General features: G+C 44.6%; 1 protein-coding gene across 5 annotated transcripts in view; it reads right to left on the reverse strand.

Moving 5' to 3' along the window:
• Mast4 (microtubule associated serine/threonine kinase family member 4) overlaps positions 1 to 20,568 on the reverse strand; it is a 582,754-nt gene that overhangs the window by 382,838 nt on the left and 179,348 nt on the right. For all 5 annotated transcript variants that reach the window (XM_087896863.1, XM_087896864.1, XM_087896866.1 and 2 more), the window contains exon 3: positions 5,737 to 5,861. In XM_087896863.1, the coding sequence (XP_087752989.1) occupies positions 5,737 to 5,861 (125 nt within the window). The remainder of the gene's footprint in view (positions 1 to 5,736; positions 5,862 to 20,568) is intronic.

Genomic DNA, 20,568 nt, shown 5'->3' on the forward strand with positions numbered 1-20,568 from the left:
CTTCCTTGTTTAAAGATGCCTGCGGCCTGGAAAGCGCTCTCCGGTTGTTAATTCGGTTTTGAGCACAGGTGGAAAACAAAGAAACAATAAGATAATCCAATAGCACAGACAGAAAGGCCATACCTAATTATCTGGAGAATGACTTTCTTTTGTTCTTTCTAATAGTGCCATCCCAGCTAAGCCTAGTTCCCAGCCTCACCTCCAAGACACGCTCTCTCCCCAGCAGCTACAGAACCACAGAGGACGGAAGGCCTCTCGAGCGGCAGGCACAGTACCAAGCTCTGCCCGAGAGTCTACTCCGTTACTCCCTATGGAAACTGGATAAAGTTAGGACAGCCCTGAGCCCCATTCCACAGATGGAAACCCTGAGGCCCACAGAAATCTATGTGGGGCTAATGAAAGGGAGTCTCTGGACTGGGCCTAGAACAGTATGTGCCCAACTGCCCTGCCCTCCTCCTCCTCTCACTTCTAAATGAACAATTAAGGCTTAGCTTCCACGCGCATGTTCACTAGGAGCTTCCCTCTGCCTTGAAGAGCAATGCCTCAGCACGCTGACGCAACACAAACCGAAACACGGCAGACTAAAAACAGCACGTATATGAGAGTCAGTTCTGGGGCACCAAAATGCACAGAAAGGGGTTTCTTTGGTGCATTCAGCACATCTTCTGAGTTCCCGTGATGAGTCCTGCACTATTCTCAGTAACACCTTTGCCTTTGCCTTTGTGAAAGTGGCGTCCGAGTAACAGGACACAGAGTGAGTCTTCTTCATGCCTGGGTCCTGCATGTACTCAACCGGCTACAGGCAAAACCATGTCCGTACTGCACGTGAATACACTGTTTTCTTGCCAGCACTCCTGATGCCATCCAGTGCATGTACAGAACACTTGCAATGCATTAACTATTACAAGTGGGATGAGTTAAGGTACACGGGGGGTAGTCATAGAAGCTATACAAATAATAGGCCATTTTCAAGAGGCAACAGGAGCATTCCCAGATCCCTTCCCCCATGGACACATGGCTACAAACAAAATAATAAATGATACAGCATATTTGAAGGTGGTGGAGTTAGAGGTAAGATTAAGGCTGTGGGGTGTATATCTTGCAACATAGGGAGCACCTTCAGACAGGTGGTCCAGGGAGGCCTCTGGGATAAAGAACGTGAGTGGAATCTTTAGATGAGGCAGGCAATTCAGGTCAAATACAACTGGAGAGATATGTAGGCACCTGATTTTCCAAGTCCCTCCTCCATCCATTACAGCAAGTACACAACCAGTAAATGTTTCTTATGATTGGCCACATCCACCATTTCGAAACGTCAGCCACTGAGGCTTACAACCATATTTCCCAACCAGGTCTTAAGCAGGACCACCTTCTGCCTCCTGGAATTTCCATCTCTCCTGCCAGAAAGCAGCATCTGCACAAATCCCCCAGCTCCTGACGACAATGACTTCTTTGATAAACTACCCATGTGTGTGGGGAGGGACAGAAAGATGGAGACAGCAAATGGGAAAATGAGTTTTCCCCCTTCAGATTAATGTATATGAAGTATACATCTGACACCTCATCAGCTCTCCCGGCTGGGGTCCCAGCGGGCGGACACTGGCTGAGCATGTATTCTGCCAGCTACCAGGCTACTTAGGATGAATTGGCAACCTGCCATTTATCTGAAATGCCCAAAGTGTCTGGGAACACAGCTACATCTAGCATTGCCAAGGAAAACTAGACACTTCGGGCTAGAAATTAATCTCCTCCTTGAGAAGGTAGTTAGCAGAACCTTCAAATGTGCCAATGGCTTTTTAAACACTACAGGTCATGCATTTGCTAAAATTCATAGCCGCCAAATCACACAGCCTTCATTAATATCTTGCTAGCATGGTCTCAGCTCTCAGGGAAAAGGTCCATACTGAGATGCGAGTTCTTTTGATGCGACAGAATTTTGTCACGTCAAACGTGGTGCCTTCACTTGGGCACAACCACTCTGAATATCTTTATCTGATTCTCCTACACCTTGACAAGTATCTCTTCAACTTAGTTATTAGGGAAAAAAAATCAATAAAAAATTTAAACCACCATGACTACATAGCTACACGAAAGCAGATTAATGAACACCCCTTGATTGTGGACAACGATAATCATGTTACAATTTTGTCATCATATATTTTGAGTGGCTGACATGCACTAATTGGGATTTGGCCTGTTACATGGACTTTTAAAGCTAGTCATGATTGTAAGATACACATAGAACAAAGCCAGAAGTTTTAGATGGATGATATTACTTAAGCCACCAATCAGAGCACGTACTCATACCATCATTTTACCTTGAGGCTAGAGAAACCTGACATTTTTTCATGAATAAGTATCTTTTACTTCATTACTATTTGTTGAATGCCTCCTACATGGAAGGCACTGTGCTAAGGGCAGGAGCGGACAGAAAATGGAGTCATCTAGTAAGCCTGTCCTCAAGAAGCTTCAGTCGCACAAGGAGAGAGAGGTTTAAGCATTCAAAGGTAAGCCACGACTGACTCTAAAGGGGTTGGGAAAGTTAGCTCAGAGCTCTAAGGGGATCCCAGAGACAAGGCCAGAGGCCAGGAAGGCAGGAGCAGTCCGTGGGGAGGCATGTTCCACGACACAGAGCAACCCCACAAATACTGCTCATTTGGAAAATGATTAAACAAAGAGAAAGAAGGAAAACTACAGGGAAAGAAAACGAGGCATCTGACAGTTGTCCATTCCCACTTCCTCAGCACCATTCTCCAGTCAAGCTGTTATTCTTAATCAACGAAAATAACTTAAACCCACCCCACACCAAACATGACAGACAAATGGAACAGGCTAAGCTTTAAGGCGGTAAGCTATGCAGTCACACAAATGACCCTGGCAACCAAACAGATCTTTGTGTGCACCACAGAGACATACTGAGGCAAGGATCTGGGCATACCACAACAGACCCAGGAAGTCAAGATGGGGCTTTGCCTAGCAGGACACCTTGACAACCCCAAAGCAGACAGCTTAAACATATTCTGTGTTCAAATTTAGCCACAGTTCAGACACCACAACTTGAAGCTTTATGAAGCTTGTGGGCAGACCAGCTAGCAACGTAAATGATTCCTTGCTAAGAATGTTCTCTGGCACTTTTTAGAGGATATTCCTCTGCTGTGATCTATGAACATCTCTTATCTTTGGGTCCTAGTCCCAGATACTTTAGGCTGTTTGGTATGCATGTGAGCAGCAGAAACATCAGTTGGTGTCTGGGCATGTGATCACAACATTAGGTAATCTGAGTATCTGGGGCAGAGATGCTTTCACCAGAATGATTGACCTTCCACAGCAAGCATATATATAATATTACTATTTGAATGTGAGGATTGCACTGTTTCAAGTACACTGTCAAAAAACATAAAATGTGAAGTATTTTTGTCTGAGAAAAGTAAATCCCTACAGAGAAATATTTTAACAAATTCCCCCTCAAAAAGCAAGAGGGAATGGTGAAGGAGGAGGATGAGACTCCCCACTACCGCTTCCGTATCTTCTCTGGACATCATTATTCCATACATTCAGAATGCTAATTTTTCTGAAAGAGCCAAAAATTTCAGAGTCAAATGGGCTTCACAGATGTTGAATGTGTCTGCATTCTGCAGTTACAGATCAGGTTGACGGGGTTGAGGAATTAAGACTTGTCCAAGTTTATACATCTCTTAAATGCCAAAGCAGGACTTGAGTCTAGACCGGAATTACATCTCCATGTGCTATATCATGTCCAAATAGCCAATATAAGTTCCCATCAGTGAATAAAACTATAAACTACCACAATATACTGATTTATATGTATTATTTATATTTTTGTCAATAAGAAATATTTAAAAACCTATTATCATACCACACAACTTGACCACTGACCCAAAAATAACTTTTTTGTATAGACTTTTTGTTTTGTTGTATGGTTTCATAGTTTTGTTTTTGTTTGTTCGGGTGCACAGGAATAAATCCAGGGTCCCACACATGTGAAGGAGGAGCTCTACCATTGAGTTATAACCCCAGACCAAGTGGGAAAGATTTTACATGAGTTAGAATAGATATGTAAGTATCTGCTAAGGAGTCGGGGGAAAGACTCAGCAGATATAGTGGTTGCCACTCAAACATCAGAACAGGAGTTCAAAGCCCCAGAACCCAGCATGGCAGCTGACTGTAATCCCAACACTTGGGAGGCAGAGACAGGGGCCCCTGGGCAAGCTGGTTAGCTATGAGAGCTGGAATCAGTGGAGTTTCAGGTTCACCAGGAGACTCTGACTAATAAATAAAGTGGAAAGTGACCAAGAAAGACAGTGATGTCGATTTTTGGCCTACACACGTGTGCATATACATATACACCCACTTTTGGGAAACCACATACATGTGCCCATACTACATGTGCCTATGTATGGGCACATGTTGCACACACACACACATTTTTAAAAAGTTGTCCTGCAAGAAAACAAAAATCTCTAAGCATATTGGCTAAAAATAAAAGTTACGCTGGAAAAGTAAAAAAAAAAAAAATTCAAGTCTATGCTTGCAACAGATTCATAAATATGTTTTTCCTAGTAAACATGGAGTCTTTTTTTTTTTTTCTGTGCAGGGGATGAAATCCAGGACTTCCCACATGCTAGGCAAGTACTCTACCACAGGGCTCCATTCCTAGCCCTCGATATTTTTAATCAACATAAAAAAGAAAGATACTTCCAGGAATCGTCAACAGATGCTGAATTCAGGGGAAGTTTTTGGCAAGAAGCTGTTTGTGTAGCCTGGCCTATCTCCCCAGACAGCTCCTGCATGCGGGAGAAAGTCAGTGGTAACCACTGCAGAATAACCAGCCAGCACCTTGACGGGGCTATCCAAATTAACAGCACAGTGAGGGGCAGAGAGGCATCGTGTACCTGTCAAGAACATGTCCTGAGGACACATCACCAGTTCTCAACTTGGAACAGGAACGCGCAAACCAGAGTCTCGCCGTGCACCGGAGTCTCGCCATGGGAGATCAGCAGACGAGCACAGTATGAAAACACGGCTATAAACTTTCTTCAACAATGCTGATGTCAGGAAAGACAAAGCAAGGCTGTGGGAGCACACCAGATCGAAGGAGAGCAAAGAGATGGAGACCAGACCTCCACAGGCCTGGTGTCACACTGCCTCTGTCGAGGGCAAAGGACACGGTCGAACCCACTGGTAAAACTGAACCAGACTGCTAAGCAGACACTGGATTGTATGAGTGAGAATACTACGCAAGCTGACAATTGCCAGCAAGGACTGTGATGGACACACATCTTACACTCAGATGACTCAATGCATGCCTGCATAAGTATGTTCACACACCACATACACATGTATACATGGAAAACAATGAAGTATGCTGGGCAGGCGGTCTGATAAGGGACAGACTGGCCCCACCTGTGGTTTTCCTACTCTTGGACTTGTCCACAGTCTTCTAATTTTTAGAAATGCTTTTGTTGGTTGTTTGGAGTTTTTAAAGGCTAGAAACATTTTTACTTTTTATGGGGGGTGAGGGGAACCGACGCAGAACTAAGTAGAAATATTCCACATTTTGGGGTGGGCAGGGAGAAACTGGCATGCAGAGACACAAACATGCCCATTGCCCAAACTGCGGCCAATGCTATGTGGATGTAAGAGCAAATCCGGTTATACTTGACAGATCCCAAGGAGATGACCAGGGCAACTCCAGCAACACAAAAGATCACTCACCAAACTGGCCGTGAGGGAGGGAGCCGACTGGCCCAGGGCCTGGCTGCGCATGCGCACGAGGTTGGACGTCTCAGCTGAGGCAGGCCAAGCCTGTCCTGCCACGGGGTTTGGAAGGAGGTACCTCCCTGTAGAGTAGAAAAGAAAAAGAGTAAGCAGCAGGCCCAGGGCATAGTGTGGAAACAGTCGACAATTCCAAGCCTCCTTTCTTCTGCATCCTTTCTACCATGCTCAGTAGCTATGCTGATTACTAGCAACCAGAGAAAAATGTTTTCATTAGGTCTGGAGACACCATGGCTGGTTCTGACCCTGACTTTCCACTGAAACCCAAGGAAATCACGTCATATGGTGCATGGGGGGGGGCTTCATTGCCATGAGAATGTTTTGAACACATATGTAAATACACAATGTCCTCTCTCATCATCACAAAAATAATGTGCTGTTTATGTGATGCTGTCTAAAGTCAATCTAGCATGGAAAGCAATCCAAAAACAAGCTAGGAGGGGCTGTAAAGTGGAGGTCGTGACCAACAAGGGTGGAGTTCTCTCAAGGTGAAATGGGCTGGGGTCCCTTTCCCCAGCTTCTCCCGGTGAAGTATAGGTGGCTGTCCAACCGTGTCCATAGGATTCATAATGGTATCCATTTACATAAATTAGGACATCAGTGTCGGTCTAGGTTCACTGTGCAATTTCCATCAACCTTCTACTCTAATATGCATACACAAACACACATACACACACAGACACACACACAGACAGACACACATACACACACATATACACAGGCATCTGTGCCTGCGTGCGCGCGCGCACACACACACACACACATATATACACACACCTGCACACAAACATACAGATATTCACACATCTGCACACATAGATACATATACAAACACCTGCACACACACACACACACATATACACACACACCTGAACACACACACACATAGACATTTATCTGTGCACATGTGCACACACATATATACACATGCCTGCACACACATACACATATATATACACCTGCGCGCACACACACACATATATACACACACACCTGCACACACACACACACACACCTGCACACACACACACACACACTTGCACACACACACACACACACACACACACACACTTTTAGAAGTCGGCCAGCTGACAGATCCACACTGTGTTTCTCAGGACACAGGCTAGCATGCTAACAATGCAGGAGTTTGATTTCTTTGATTGAATGAAGTTAGAACGCCCATGACTATTAATACAGGAACAATGCTTAATAAATGCAGTGTTGGATTTTACCTGCTCTGACTCACTCCTAGTACAGTGATTGTCACTGAATGGCGCAAAGAGGAGTGCCATTCCTTCAGAAACAGGAGAATAAACAGAGAGACTCTCGTGTGGATGCTCCAGTGGGCTCTGCAGGCGCAGAGCTGCTCGCCCTGTGTCAGAAGGGACACAGGCTCTCCCCCCCCCCCCTCAAGCATGTACCTACCAGGCATATCTGACAAGTTAAAAACGACCGTGACATAGTACGTAGTCTATCACCATGGTGCATGCTGGTCCCCGGCACCACAGAAGCTAAGCATTATGGGTATCATCCACCAACCATCAGGTTAAAAGAGCTAATGCTTTATTAACCAAAGTGCTTTCGGAATTTCAAAGTACTTTAATCATGGAAGAGAAAATGGCTTCTTGTTTTGCGAGGCAGCACAGTTACTCATCGCACAGTGCAGAACTAAGGATGAACTAGCTGTGCTGGATGGAAAGGAGGCTGGAGGGCAATTCAGTCACCCTTTCTTGACACTGGTTTCTCTATCTCTAAAACGGACCTGCTAGAATCAACCTCGGAGAGTTATGAGGGGGTTTTGAGTGAAGGACTCAGTACGTATTGCCCACTTGGCTATAGCATTAAGTAGTATAATGGAAAAAGATATTTTCAGGTTCGATTTTCCTTCTTATCACTCAAAACTAGGAAATGTACATATGTGGGAACAAAATCACCTGGACCACAGCAGAGAAAGTCACTCTGGACACGCCTGTGTCTTTCCTTCACACGTTCTATGAAATAGATTTTCTTGAATACATGAAATCACACTGATCAGTTGCTTCCCATCAGCTCCACACACACAAAAAATATGGCTTTTTTCTCTTTCAAGACAGGGTTTCTCTGTATCTTTGGAGCCTGTCCTGAAACTCACTCTGTTGACCAGGCTGACCTCGAACACACAGAGATCCGCCTGCTTCTGCCTCTCAAGTACTGAGATTAATGGTGCTCACCACCACTGCCCAGCTAAACCATGACTTTTTAAAGTACTTACTGATTTCTGTGTGTGAGTACAGGTACATGCCGGCATGTCCATGGTAGTCAGGGGTCAACCACTCTAGGGTCATTCTCGCCTCCCACATTTATATGAGTTCTGGGGCTTGAACTCAAGCCATGAGGCTTGCACAAAAAGCGCTTTATCCATGGAATCACTTTGCCGGCACCAGAATATGACTTTTCTCAACCAAACACACAACTAGAAGATGAAGGTCGCCAGCGGCAACTCACACATCCTTAATTGCCTCTGTGCACCTGATCCCTTTTGTGGAGGAATGTTACATTTAAAGTCAGAAGCGTGAAATTTTTCTCCTGCCTTATCTTGAAACATGAGCTAGAAGCTCTACTAAGACAGGCTTTAGGACCTACCACTGTGGGTCCAGAAGCAGGACATCACTGAGCACCGAGAGGAAAACCACAGGCTGTATGTAGGAACACAGCATTCACACAGTGTGAAGACACAGTTTCTTTACAACTCAGACGTAACTCTGAAAGCTATAACCTCTTCAAACCATACCAGCTAACTGAGCAATCTGAATGATAGGCTTGGGGAAGGACATTTGTAAGTCTTTTCCTGTACCTTACGTCATCACTTCCTTCAGGTTTGGAGTTTTGGAGAGAGGGGCTACTGAAGCCAAGCATTACTAGACAGCAAGGCTAATGTGGTGTAGGGAATCCTTACTGGGACTTTCTTTAAAGATACACTTTTTTTTTTAATCCAAGAATACGAAACACTTAGAAAACCTGATTGTTAACAAGAGAAAGATATTTTAGCTCACTTAAAAAAATCTATAAATTAGTTTTCTTATAGTAGAAAGGAACTATTAGTGTGTTGCTGAGATCCCAGATACAGGAAACAGGGTTATTCAGCTGTGGTCCTCCAGCTCCTGAGAACGGGATGGCCCCTGGTACACGTCCAATAGCTGCAGATCGATGGGATACAACTTAACGGTACCAGCCAAGGAACACCTGACCTGGTCTAAGCGGGAAGCGTATCAGTGAGCGGATCACCTACAATCCAGCAAGGCTTTGGTACACATCAGACTCCGCAACATTCCAACAGTCTTGTGGGTAGAGACTGTCATCTCCACTGTCAATGTAGATGAGTTCTGTAGCGAGGCAAGGGCTCACAGCCAAGCAAGCAAGCTGGCAAAACCGCTGTGCTAGCCCCTGGGCCCCCATTCTAAAGCAAGAAAATAGTTACCACATATGTTTAGGTGGAAATATGTTATAAATTGAGAGAATGAGTTCCACTCATAAGAAAAGTGTGTGTGTGTGTGTGTGTGTGTGTGTGTGTGTGTGTGTGTAAGTGTGCATCACCTGGAAAAAAGGAACAAAATTATCCAAGCAAAAGTCTTGGAATCAGAGAAACTCGGCTTCAAATCTGGTTCTTCCTAGTTGTGTGTTGTCAAATTGTTGAGCTTCACACATCACAAAGCCTGGCCCTCCTCCTCCACCACAGCTGTGATAAAATACCCTCTGTTGGCTGTGTTCTTAACCAGGTCACTTAAGACAGAAGGCATGATATTGAGTAACATTAACATAAGTTAACATTTTTTTTTTCATGGAAATAGCAAAATCAACATTCTCTCTGTAGAAGGAAATGGTTGCCTTGGAAGCCTAGCAACATCGAGTTTGGTCCTCAGAATCTATATAAAGGTGGGAGGAGAGAATCTATTCCACGGAATTATTCTCTGACCTCCACAAGTATGTGTGGTGCACATGTGCACACACTCAACAACAACAATAATAGTTTTAAGAAGAATGTAGAATTTGAAACTGATCTGCCAGGCAGTGCATTTTGCTAGTTCAACTTGAAAGCCTAAATAGAGAAGTGTTTGACTTGGGGCTGAAAATCTTCCCATCCACATGAGCCTGGAAAGAGCCCCAAGTGTTGTGGCTACAGTGACTGGGCGGTGTATGGCATTGTACTGAATGATCCTGTGTCCGTACATAAAATTTTATAACTTTCCTTTGGATGTTTTATCAAAAATGTGTTTCCTATTATAGCCCAGCAAACAGTCCCAAACACATTCCTTCTACCCGTCCAACTGACATTTCCTAAGTGACAGTGGTACTGGTAATGGTTACAGATGGACGCCTAGAGTCAGGAAGAGGTGACGGGAAATCAGAGCAAAGGGGAACCAAAGGAGCCTCCTCATCAGAGCCAACAGCTCCTGGCTAACCCTCTGTACGGGATGCTAATCTGTGAAGATCCCAGATCATTCCACTGAGGCAAAGCCGGACTGGACAGAAGCCACGAACAGCAGAAGGAATGCCAAGAAGAGACCAAAGCCAGTGTCCTTTTCTCACACGCGCTGACCTTCCCTTAGAAAATCCGCCTCTTGTTAAAGTCCCCAGGAGTTTTTGAAAATATGGAGAGGCCTCTGGCAATAAGGCCTAAAAAGGCGCTACCTTGCCTTTTGCTGACATCACTATTAAAGCTAATTCCACACCTTATTTGCTGCTCTCATACATAGATTCTACCTCATTATGAAGAACAAAGGTTTGCCTTCAATTTTTTTGCCACCTCAACAGGGCCTAACCCAGAAAACGACACTTAGATTTAATAACTACTCAGCCACTTTCTGTGCACATATCTTAGACTCTCTTTAAACCTAACAGGATGTAAAGGCCACTGGCAGCCATAGTAAATAATAACCACTTTGGCTGTGGGTGACACTAAGGTCAGACTTCTGCATCTAATGGATGAACCCCAAAACTGATTCTTTTATTTATTTCATAACCTTCTCCAAGCCTCAGGCTCCTCACTTGTAAAGTGGAGGAAAACCAACAGGCTTGTTGTAAATCTAAAGCAGAAAATACATTACAGAGTTCAAGACTCAATCAAATCAGCTTTACTTATAATGAATACAATACAGATTATAATGAACAAGAAAAACAAGTTATGATACTAGGAAAATTAATTAGTAAGTACACAGGCACGTACAGAATGAAATGTTTATAAGTCACGGACTAGGTTAGAGCGCAGATGTCACTATTCTTGCATAGGTCTTATCCTAACGAATCATACAAACGCTACAAATTAGACGGTCTGTTAATACAACACATGGGATGCATCCTTCCTGCCTGGACCCCTCTTAGTGTTAATAGGGAAGAGGGAGTAACAGATGGGTCTAAGGCGATCATTAGAAGGTACTAACACAGTGCTGTAGCTAGGAGCGATCACATCAAACTTCATATAAATTTACTTTCTGATGACTATCAAGGGCTTCTAAAAAGTGTGTTGCTGTTACATTCATGCATCATTTGCTGCCTACAATTTAAGAAAACCAGCATCTGTCAACAGCATTGTTCAGCTGCACGGGGTGGAAATGAATGGATAATACCACTTCCAACGTGTCGTACGAGAGGTGAGCTTGCTTAGCAATCTGGCTGCTTATTTTAATACCAAATGGCGCTTGTTGTCACAACTGGAACCGTGATTAGCACCAGGCTCTTGGAAAACCTGTTTCTAAAACCCCACGGTGTGCACTAAAGCTCTCCTCCCTATACTCTACCGACAGAACTAGGGGCGTGGAGACACGAACCAGGGGCCCATTTTTAAAGGTAGAACCAGTTGATCCCGATCGATCCCAGAACCTGACAGGTCTCAAGCACTGAGGTCTCAGCTACATCGTTTGGACTACTGTAGTTGTGTTGGCCACGGGGACTCGTTCCACTTAACCGAGAGAGCCAGAGCCCTGCCCTCATCTAAGGTTCACACTAAAGTAAACATTACTGAGCAGAGATGCAGGCCATACCCTGGTTCTATGTAAGCTGTGTATCAAAGACTCTCTTGGAAGGGGCTTTTGTTGCTACCCTAAATTCCAAGACAATGCATAGGCAGCAACTTTATAGATGCATGCTTTCAGACATGAGATACGTATGTGTTTTCAAATCACCCCACAGGTGGGACTATCCCTCAGAAACAGGAAAACACCAATTCAGCAATAATTTTAACAGAATGGCCATATAAAGAATTAAATATAGCCTCGAGAGATCTCCTTTATTATCAGGGAATCATGGTACCTGACTAGATTTGAGAGTTTCCATTAAAAATGTTCCCTACCACCTGGAGGGCCTCATAGATCTAACCATCAGTCTACAGCCTTACATTTGGGGTTATTTCTTTAGGATTATAACCAGGATATAGAAGGGAAAAGAAGGCTGAACAACTGCATTTAAAAAGTACTGCTTCAGTCTGGTTTCTCGTACTCTGTTTCTCTCTCTCTAAGGCACCCACCAAGAACAGTCAGAAGGTAGGCAGGGTAGCCAATGCCTTGCTCTTGGTGGTTTTGAGGAGGCAGGGGGACCATCTTAGGGGTATAAAAGAATGGATGTACCATTACAGAGGCTAAGAGGCTAGGGTTGTTTTGGCCATGAGCAGGCAAACAGGGCCATGTTCTCTGGGGAAAAGATTCTCTCAGGCAGTACCTTACGAAGTATATAGGTTTCTAGGCTTTGGACAGCAGCCTGCTGCTCCCCTTAGCATCTCCTGAAGCTCTCAAGTAGCCCCTAAAATCTCACACTCACCACCACACTGGAAGAAGCTACAGTCCGACCACTCAGCCCCTCACACTGCCTAAGAAAATGGCCCTTGCTTCACGTCTACTTAGGAACATACACAGAGGGTGTGAAAGTCACTGTTTGCACACATACCCCTCTCCCCAGCAGCACTATGCACAGGAGCAAAAAGGAGGAAGCCACATACCCATAGATGAGCATAGTTTATTAAAGCAATGGAATATAAACCTATAAAGGGAATGGAATTCTGACACTGGTCAGTGGTTCTCGACCTTCCTAATGCGGCAACTCTTTAATACAGTTCCTCATGCTGTGGTGACCCCCAAACATAAAACTACTTTCATTGCTACTTCATAACTGTAATTTTGCTACTGTTATGACTTGCAGTGTTAATATCTGTCCTTTCCGATGGTCTTAGGTGACCCCTGTGTTGTGGGAACTCCTTCAGCCAATAATAGTCTTTAAGCTACCAGCCCACATTGGGTGTGGTCTCATGTAGTATTAGTGCAGATGAAAACAATGTGAAGCCCTTTTTTCTGCTGGATTTGGTTTCAGTTCCCAGTGCACACAGAGGACTGAGGATCGCTACCCTTACTGGGAGTTTATCCCCAAATAAATAAACCTTTGCACACTCCATTCCAGGCTACTGTGGAACTCTCTGGCACTACTACAAAGTGGTGCCCATGTGTCCTGAGCCACGCCATTGCCCGGGCCTGTGTGTAGCCTCCTCCCCCCCATGTGGCTGAGCTACCCCTCTGGTACAACTGCTCATGGCTTGGCTTGGTTGACAGTGTGACTTAGCACCCCTGTAAAAGGGCTCTCTGACCATCTCCAAAGGAGTTGCGACTCATAGGTTGAGAATCACTGACATGAACAAACCATGAAGATATAATGCTAAATTAAATAAGTTAGCCAGATGTTGTCTGATTCCCTTCCCACAAAGTACCTGCAACAGTCAGTTCACTAAGACAGTGTAATGGTGGCTTCTGAGTTTGCGGGAGGAGAGAGAAGTCCTTGCTTAATGCATATAGAGTTTCAGTGCGGAATGATGGAATTGTTCCAGAGATGGAGAGTGGCGGTAGTTGTACAATGATATAAACGTACAAATGTATTTAATGTGGTGAAATTATGCACTTAAAATGTTGAAATGCATTATGTATCTTTCACTGCACATTAAAAAAGTCTCCTTGGCTTAGCTAAAACCCCCACATCTTTTATATTAAAAAAAAACCCACAATGAGATACTCAGATTTTGTTAAAGCAGATAGCTACACAACCCACATCAACTCCTCCTATTGCAAATTATACTTAATAGCCCACACCCTTCCTGCCATAAGCAGGGAGTGAACCTTTTAAGTGCTCTCCAAACTTCAGAAATGGAAAGATTCAAGCCCACGCCAAGTTCCTGGCTGGATCTGGGCAGAATCGATGACTCGGCAGCCACTGCCCTGGGTATCTTCCATCATTACCCAGGGATTCCTCTTCCACACCCCATTGCTCACTCCTAAACATTTGCTCCCTTGTCGTCATGACTCTCATCCCCACAGCAATAACAGCCGCCCTTTATCCATCTTCGGCAGCGCCACAGCAACACGGGGACATGGCTCCCTCCATCTTCCCGCGCACATGGCTGACTGCCTTCCCATTTCTTGTCCTCCCTGCAAAGGAATGACTAGAAAGCATCAACAACTCTGCTAAATCACTCTTCTTAATGGCATAAATAAATACAACTTGAGAAACCAGCAGACAACTGACCAGAGTGCTAAATTTCCCTTATTTCTATATTGAGCTGCTTTGCAATCCTTTTAAAAATCGTGTAGTGTTTTGTTTTGTTTTGTTGACACGAGAGAAGTCCAGAGCACAGCCTTGATCCGCAGTCCTTGATATCACTGCCCACGCGCCGGCAATCTCCAGCTGCCACAGAAATTGCAAACTGGATACAGGAGCACACACATTTTCCGTTGATGGTGTTACAGCTGACTTGGGCCTAATAGGGCACTGAGGCCTTCCCTTCACTGGCCATGTGACACGGATTCACCAAAAATACTTCCTGTTCCTTTCTGGAATAGCACCAACAACACACTGTATTTAACATAGTCAGAGGCAACACCAATAAATAAAAAAATCCAAAAGCCAGATTAAGAGAAATACTTTGAAAGAAGCTTAGAGCACAGGGGGCAGGGGACACCGTGGTGGGGAGGGGATTGGAGGCCAGCAATTAACAATTTCACATACCTAGAGAGACTGGGTAGACGACAAAAGTTTGGGAGAGGAGTTAAAGCCCAGGACCACGCTGGCAGAGTGCTAGGAACTATGGGAAAGCAGCAGAACACATAGACCCACAACATGAAAACCAAAGCCTTTGGGTAACCATGAGGCTCTGGAGGCCAGTCTGAAGCTGCCCCTACCACTGCCAATCACAGCTTCAGCTCTAAACCAAAACCAACTTCTGGCACAGGTACTATGGTGAGGCACTTCAAAGACACAGCGGTTCTGCACACTCAATCTAACACAGCCAGCCTGGCACTCATGCCATTTGATGACGAAGGGGCAAAAACATCACCACGGTGCCGTTGTAAAGGGAACAACTCAAAACGGTACTTACGCAGAAACTTACTTGGCTTTCGGTATGTTTTCCCTTAACTTGTACTTAAAGCAGTGTTTCTTATCTACCCAGATTACCTCATCATCTAATCCTAGGATCAAATCAGTTAATGCACGCATGTAGCAGGACATAGTAGGCTGCGCTCCCAAGATTCACCTCCATCACTGCCCTTGGCTGAGGTAACATGCAGCAAATTCTCCCACTCTGTAAAATCATCCAACCTCGGCTACCAACTTCCCAACTCTACCTACAACAAAGGGAGTCTCCCCTTGGGCAGTGCTTGTTTGGATTACAAATTCTTATTAAAAAAAAAAATACAACTATTGGTTTGGCTCCAAGCTCTGCTTGCACAGATCAAAAGCGAAGGGGCAACCGGAAATGGGCTTGGAAAGCCGGGTTAAATAGAGCCCTGTCTAACAAGGTCACTTTAGCAGGCCACAGACACCGGGCAGCGCTGCCTGGAAGGACTGGGTGAGCGAGGGCCCAGAGGAGGTGGGTGGTAGTGCTGGTAGCAGCTAAGTGACGCTGGGCAGAGGTCAGCGTTAACGTCTGCAATCTGGCCTCCCTCCATTCGGGTATTGAAATATAATTCAGGAGAATGAATTGCTAGACATGTCTAAGCCTCCTGGGAAATGACAGATATTGATGAATGCTGCTGGCAAGATATATGGAAGGAAAAGGCAAATAAATAGAACAATTTTTTTTTTCCCCTCAGAGTCATTTTGTGGCTGTGCGGAGCAGCTGTTAAAGCACTGAGCAGCCCGCCTCTTCCTTCCTCCTCCCTCTCCGTGTCTGCTTCTGTCTCCCCTGTCTGAAATCTCCCTGAGGACCAGCACCTGCCCTCCGCCCCAAGATGAACATTAAACACCCAGGAATCGCTTCTTCCGTACCCACCCTGCCTGTTCTCAGCCCAGTGACCGGCGTCCCCGCCATAATTTCCTTCCATCTGAATGTGTTCATTGGCTCTGTCAGATCCCAGGAATGTGTCCAGGTTCTTAACTCCTGAAGTCAGCCTGCTGATTCCAGTCCCACCCCACTTGGCCCCAGTGAAGAGCTTCACAGGCTAAATTTAAACCCCTAGTACCGCGGTAGCTGTGTGACCTAGTCCAGGCTTTCTGACACTTAAAACTTCCATTTTCTGAGACTGCTGCTCATTTCAGAGAATGACGACAAGAACTACCTGGAGAGGTAAAAAGAGAAACCATCACTTTGTGTGGCAAACCAAAGCCCACAGTAAACCATAGCCTGATGTCCTCTCTGCTCTCCCAACTAACTCTTTCCCACAAGAATTCTGCCTGTGTCATGCCCAGGATGGAATAAGCTCACCCCAGATGTGGGCACTTTGGGATCACTGATTCTCATTTTAGTTGGACTCAGGAGTGCAGCCGGGCAAGCAGGAGGCATGCGCTTGTATCCTGGCTCCCCATTGGCTAGCTAGGGAGCCCTGGGTAAACAACTTTCTCCTCTGGCCTTGATTTTTCTTACATCTAGTCATGATGAAAGCAGACAATATACAGAAAATGCACAATACTCGGTGAACACACAACCTGTGCTCAGGAGCCATTCGGGGCCCCTCTGGACACCTCGCCCTTCTGGGCATCATCGGAAAGGCAGCTGTACTTCTAAACCAAAGATACTGCTTAGTCTCTCCCATGACACTGTGCCCTATATGTGGGCACACAAGTACAACGATACTTATTTCTAGGTACCAGATGCTCTGCCACCTTGCCAACTCCATGTCCTCTAAGACTGCAGCCCGCATCACACTGAGTACAACACCACAGCCCATACCTAGAACCCACTGGACTTTTGGAGAATCACACTCACACCTCCGCTCCTCTCTGTCTCATTCATGTTTCTCTCCCGGATGTCTCTCATTGTTTCACAGGTCCCCGTCGTCTGGAATATTAAAATCTGGTTCCCTTCCTCATTTTATGACAGCAACAACAAAAACCCTCAAAGGCCTTAAACTTAATATGGAAGGCACCATGCCACTTTTCTGGCTTTGATTTTTATCTTTTAAGAAGTTACGTGCGAGAGCCCACCACCTCCACAATATACCGCAGATTTCAGAGGGAGCTGCCTACTCTCAATAGACTAGAAAATGACTTGCTTACTATCTTGCTTTTCAAAGAAGTTATGAAGCCGACTCAATAACACTCCTCTCCATGACCAGATGCTTTGATTGATGTCACCAAATGTCACCCACAGCCCTGTGATGCTAAACACTGCTGACAATTGCCCTACATCCCAACAGCTATTATAAAAGCCAAGGAGAATATGGGGACCAGGAACCTTACACGATAAATAAAAAGAACAAAATCAGTCTTAGATGTGATGAAATAAACTCCACAACACCAAATAGACAGAAATTTCCAGGCAGGTCCAAATTCCTTAACAGGCTTCCTATTTAAAGGAAAATTCTATACACAGTTTTTTTTTTTTTTTTCCACATAATCTTGTGTATTTCCTTGGAACAGAAAACAATTCCATGTTGGGCCTACTCTAAACAGATTTCAAGTTCTTTCATCTCAATAATGATGCCTAAGTATAACCCATAAAGGCCGTTATATTTTTGTCTTAAGAATTGCTTGTTAATGTTGATTAATGGATTAAACAAGAAATCTAGAGTGATCTTTATATGGTTTATTTTTTATGGTTATAAGGCAAACATTTTTTCAGAACACCACATGGATCTCCTCTCTCACACCAATGGCAAATATTTCAAGGTCCCTGTGCCTGTTGTGAGAGGTCCCTGTCAGAGCTGTAGAAATTGGTCTCCAAAGTTAGCAATTGCCAACCCCACCTGACTCAAAACAACAGGATCGGGCGGGGGAGGGGAGCATTGTTATCCAAGCTGTAATCCCGCCTTGAATTAAATCGTCACAAGTCCCTAAGTGCTTCGGAAGCACATCGCAAGAGTACTTTTACATTGAAGGAAGGAAAACCCCAAGCCCAGATTAGCATCATGATTATCTCAGCACTGTCTGAAAATGAGCAGCAGTGGGGCAGGAATTCAGCCTTTCCATTTCGGGTCTGTTACTTAGCGACTGACTACTTCTGAAATCTCACAGGACATTAAGTGGCTGCGAACTCCAAGGGTCACTGCCTTGTATTGTACAGTAACAGAACAACCAGGCTCCTTAATATTCTCTCCTTTTTTTTTCCTTTTCTTTTTTTAAAGAGAGAATTCAGCCATGTTTATAGGGAAATCAGTGGGCTGAGATAGGGTAAGGTTGCCATGTGGCCATTCCTACCAACTTCCGAATGGTCATCTCTCAAGTCTGAAAGCCTGATTATCCCCTGCTAGCCATCCCTTCAAATGCGTTTATTCTTCAGTTATTCGAATCCACAGAGAGCCTCGTGAGTACTCAATTGCGTTGTAATAGGGCATGTGCACACACCAACTTTCACACTGAGAAGTCTATCATACATCAGATCTGCCTGGAGTCCGTCATCTGTCATTCACAAAAATGGTCCTGATTCCCACGTAATGAAGAGGCTGGTGGGGAAAACAAAACATGCCAAGGACACTAAATTAATGTCTGTGTGTCATGCCTTCAGCCCACTGTCACTCACGGCAAACAAAGACCTACGAGACACCATGTCTGACAATGGCTAAATACAGAATCAGTCCAATGTTTAATGAAAAGATGACCAAATTTAAATACAAATACAGAAGGCCGAAGGAGATTTGAATTCAAATACATCCCAAATATTGCACTGAATGCGCATAAACTAAAACAGCATTTCTTTATTTAAGATGTAACTGGGTAGCTGTAGGCTACCTAGCAGCTCGGTTACTGAGACTCAGTACTTGAAATACGTGAGGCTTTGCTTGGAGGATACAAGAAGTCCTCAAGGAATTCATAAGCAAGTGAAAGGAGTGATAGGTACGCCAGCGATGGAGTGTAGAAGCAATTTATCCACCAAGAAGAGGACAATACAAGAAGATGGCAGTGGGAGAGCAAGAGAAAAGTGGCAAAAATCAACAAAAGCAATAGAAAGCTGTTTGGAAGGGAATTTTGTTTGGTTACTGCTGCCCAGATCCAACCCCAGGTCGCACACATGAGCATCAAGACTGGTCTACACTGACCACTGAGCACACCCCAGTCCCGGAACAGAAAGCGAATCCAGGAAACGTCGATTCATTTCCCCTTTATACACCAAGGGGTGGAGAAGCAACACTTACCACTCCAGGCACACACATAGCTTATTGTTTTTCTCTTAAAAAATGCTATTTCTGTATACCAGTATAGTCAAAAACGAGCCAAGGAAAACAAACCCCCATTCGTTAAGATTCCTAGCAACCAGAGCACAGAGAGGAACACAGTGGGTTCCCTAGCTCTTATTATTTAATAAGAAAGTTCAAATTAATCAGGTCATTCTAAGCCTTTGCCTTAACCTGACTTCAGGGAAATGCTTTAGAAACTTTAACAAAAGGGGCTCCCATCCTTCAGCATAACTTAGAGCAAAAGTGGAGGCACCCCTTCCCTTAAAGACTAAACACAAACCTAGTGTTAATGGAGTCTTTGTAGAAATGCATTCAACACATCAACATCCATGCTTACCATTTTTACCGTTTACACAGGGCTTGCCTTAGCAGTCAGGGAAGCTGTCTGCCTTTACAAGGAATCCTTCTCAAAGTTGTACTAAAAATTTACACTGGCTGTGACTTTTTACTCAGAACCTAAACTAGGTGATTTGTAAAAATAAAGTAATTCTTTCTCATAATTTCAGAGGAAGTCCATGAAAGGATAGCTGGTGTGTAGTCTGATAAGGGCCTACTTGTTATGTTTCCCCTGGCACAAGGCAGGTCAATTAACAACCCACTTACAAGGGCCTTTACCCCATCGGCGAGACAATCGTCCCCAAGACAGAATCATCCTTAAAGACCCACCTCCTGCTGCTATCCTATGGACTACTCTGGAATTTTGGGTAGAATTTTCAAACTAAGTGTGTTCCTACCAGGAAGAAGGAAACAGATATTTAAATGCGACCGTCCCCTCTTCTTCCCGTGAAGAATGAGCAGAAAGCAAGGAGGGGCCTTACCCCTCCCTCCACCTTCCCTTCAGACTCAGGTCTGAGACAGGTACCTGAGATGGAACCATCAGAGAACAGAGATTATCTGTCTAGGCGGACACAGGAAAATAAATTTAGCCCTGGCAATATGCACTGATTAAGTCCCTGCCTGACAATGGAACGTGACAATGACAAATGCAGGCCACCACCGCCAGCATCCTTAATGCATCAGAAACACTAATTTTTAGACATCTTTAAACTTTCCCACTGGTGGCGTTTGCACCTCTTTGCCTTCTCTTTCGCCTGGGGAGCTAACTACCAGCTGACTTCATTTCCATGAAGTCAAAATAATGTGGACATCCCCA

The sequence above is a fragment of the Myodes glareolus genome, chromosome 15 (genome assembly GCF_982192425.1).
Source record: "Myodes glareolus chromosome 15, mMyoGla1.1, whole genome shotgun sequence".
Classification (NCBI taxonomy): domain Eukaryota; kingdom Metazoa; phylum Chordata; class Mammalia; order Rodentia; family Cricetidae; genus Myodes; species Myodes glareolus.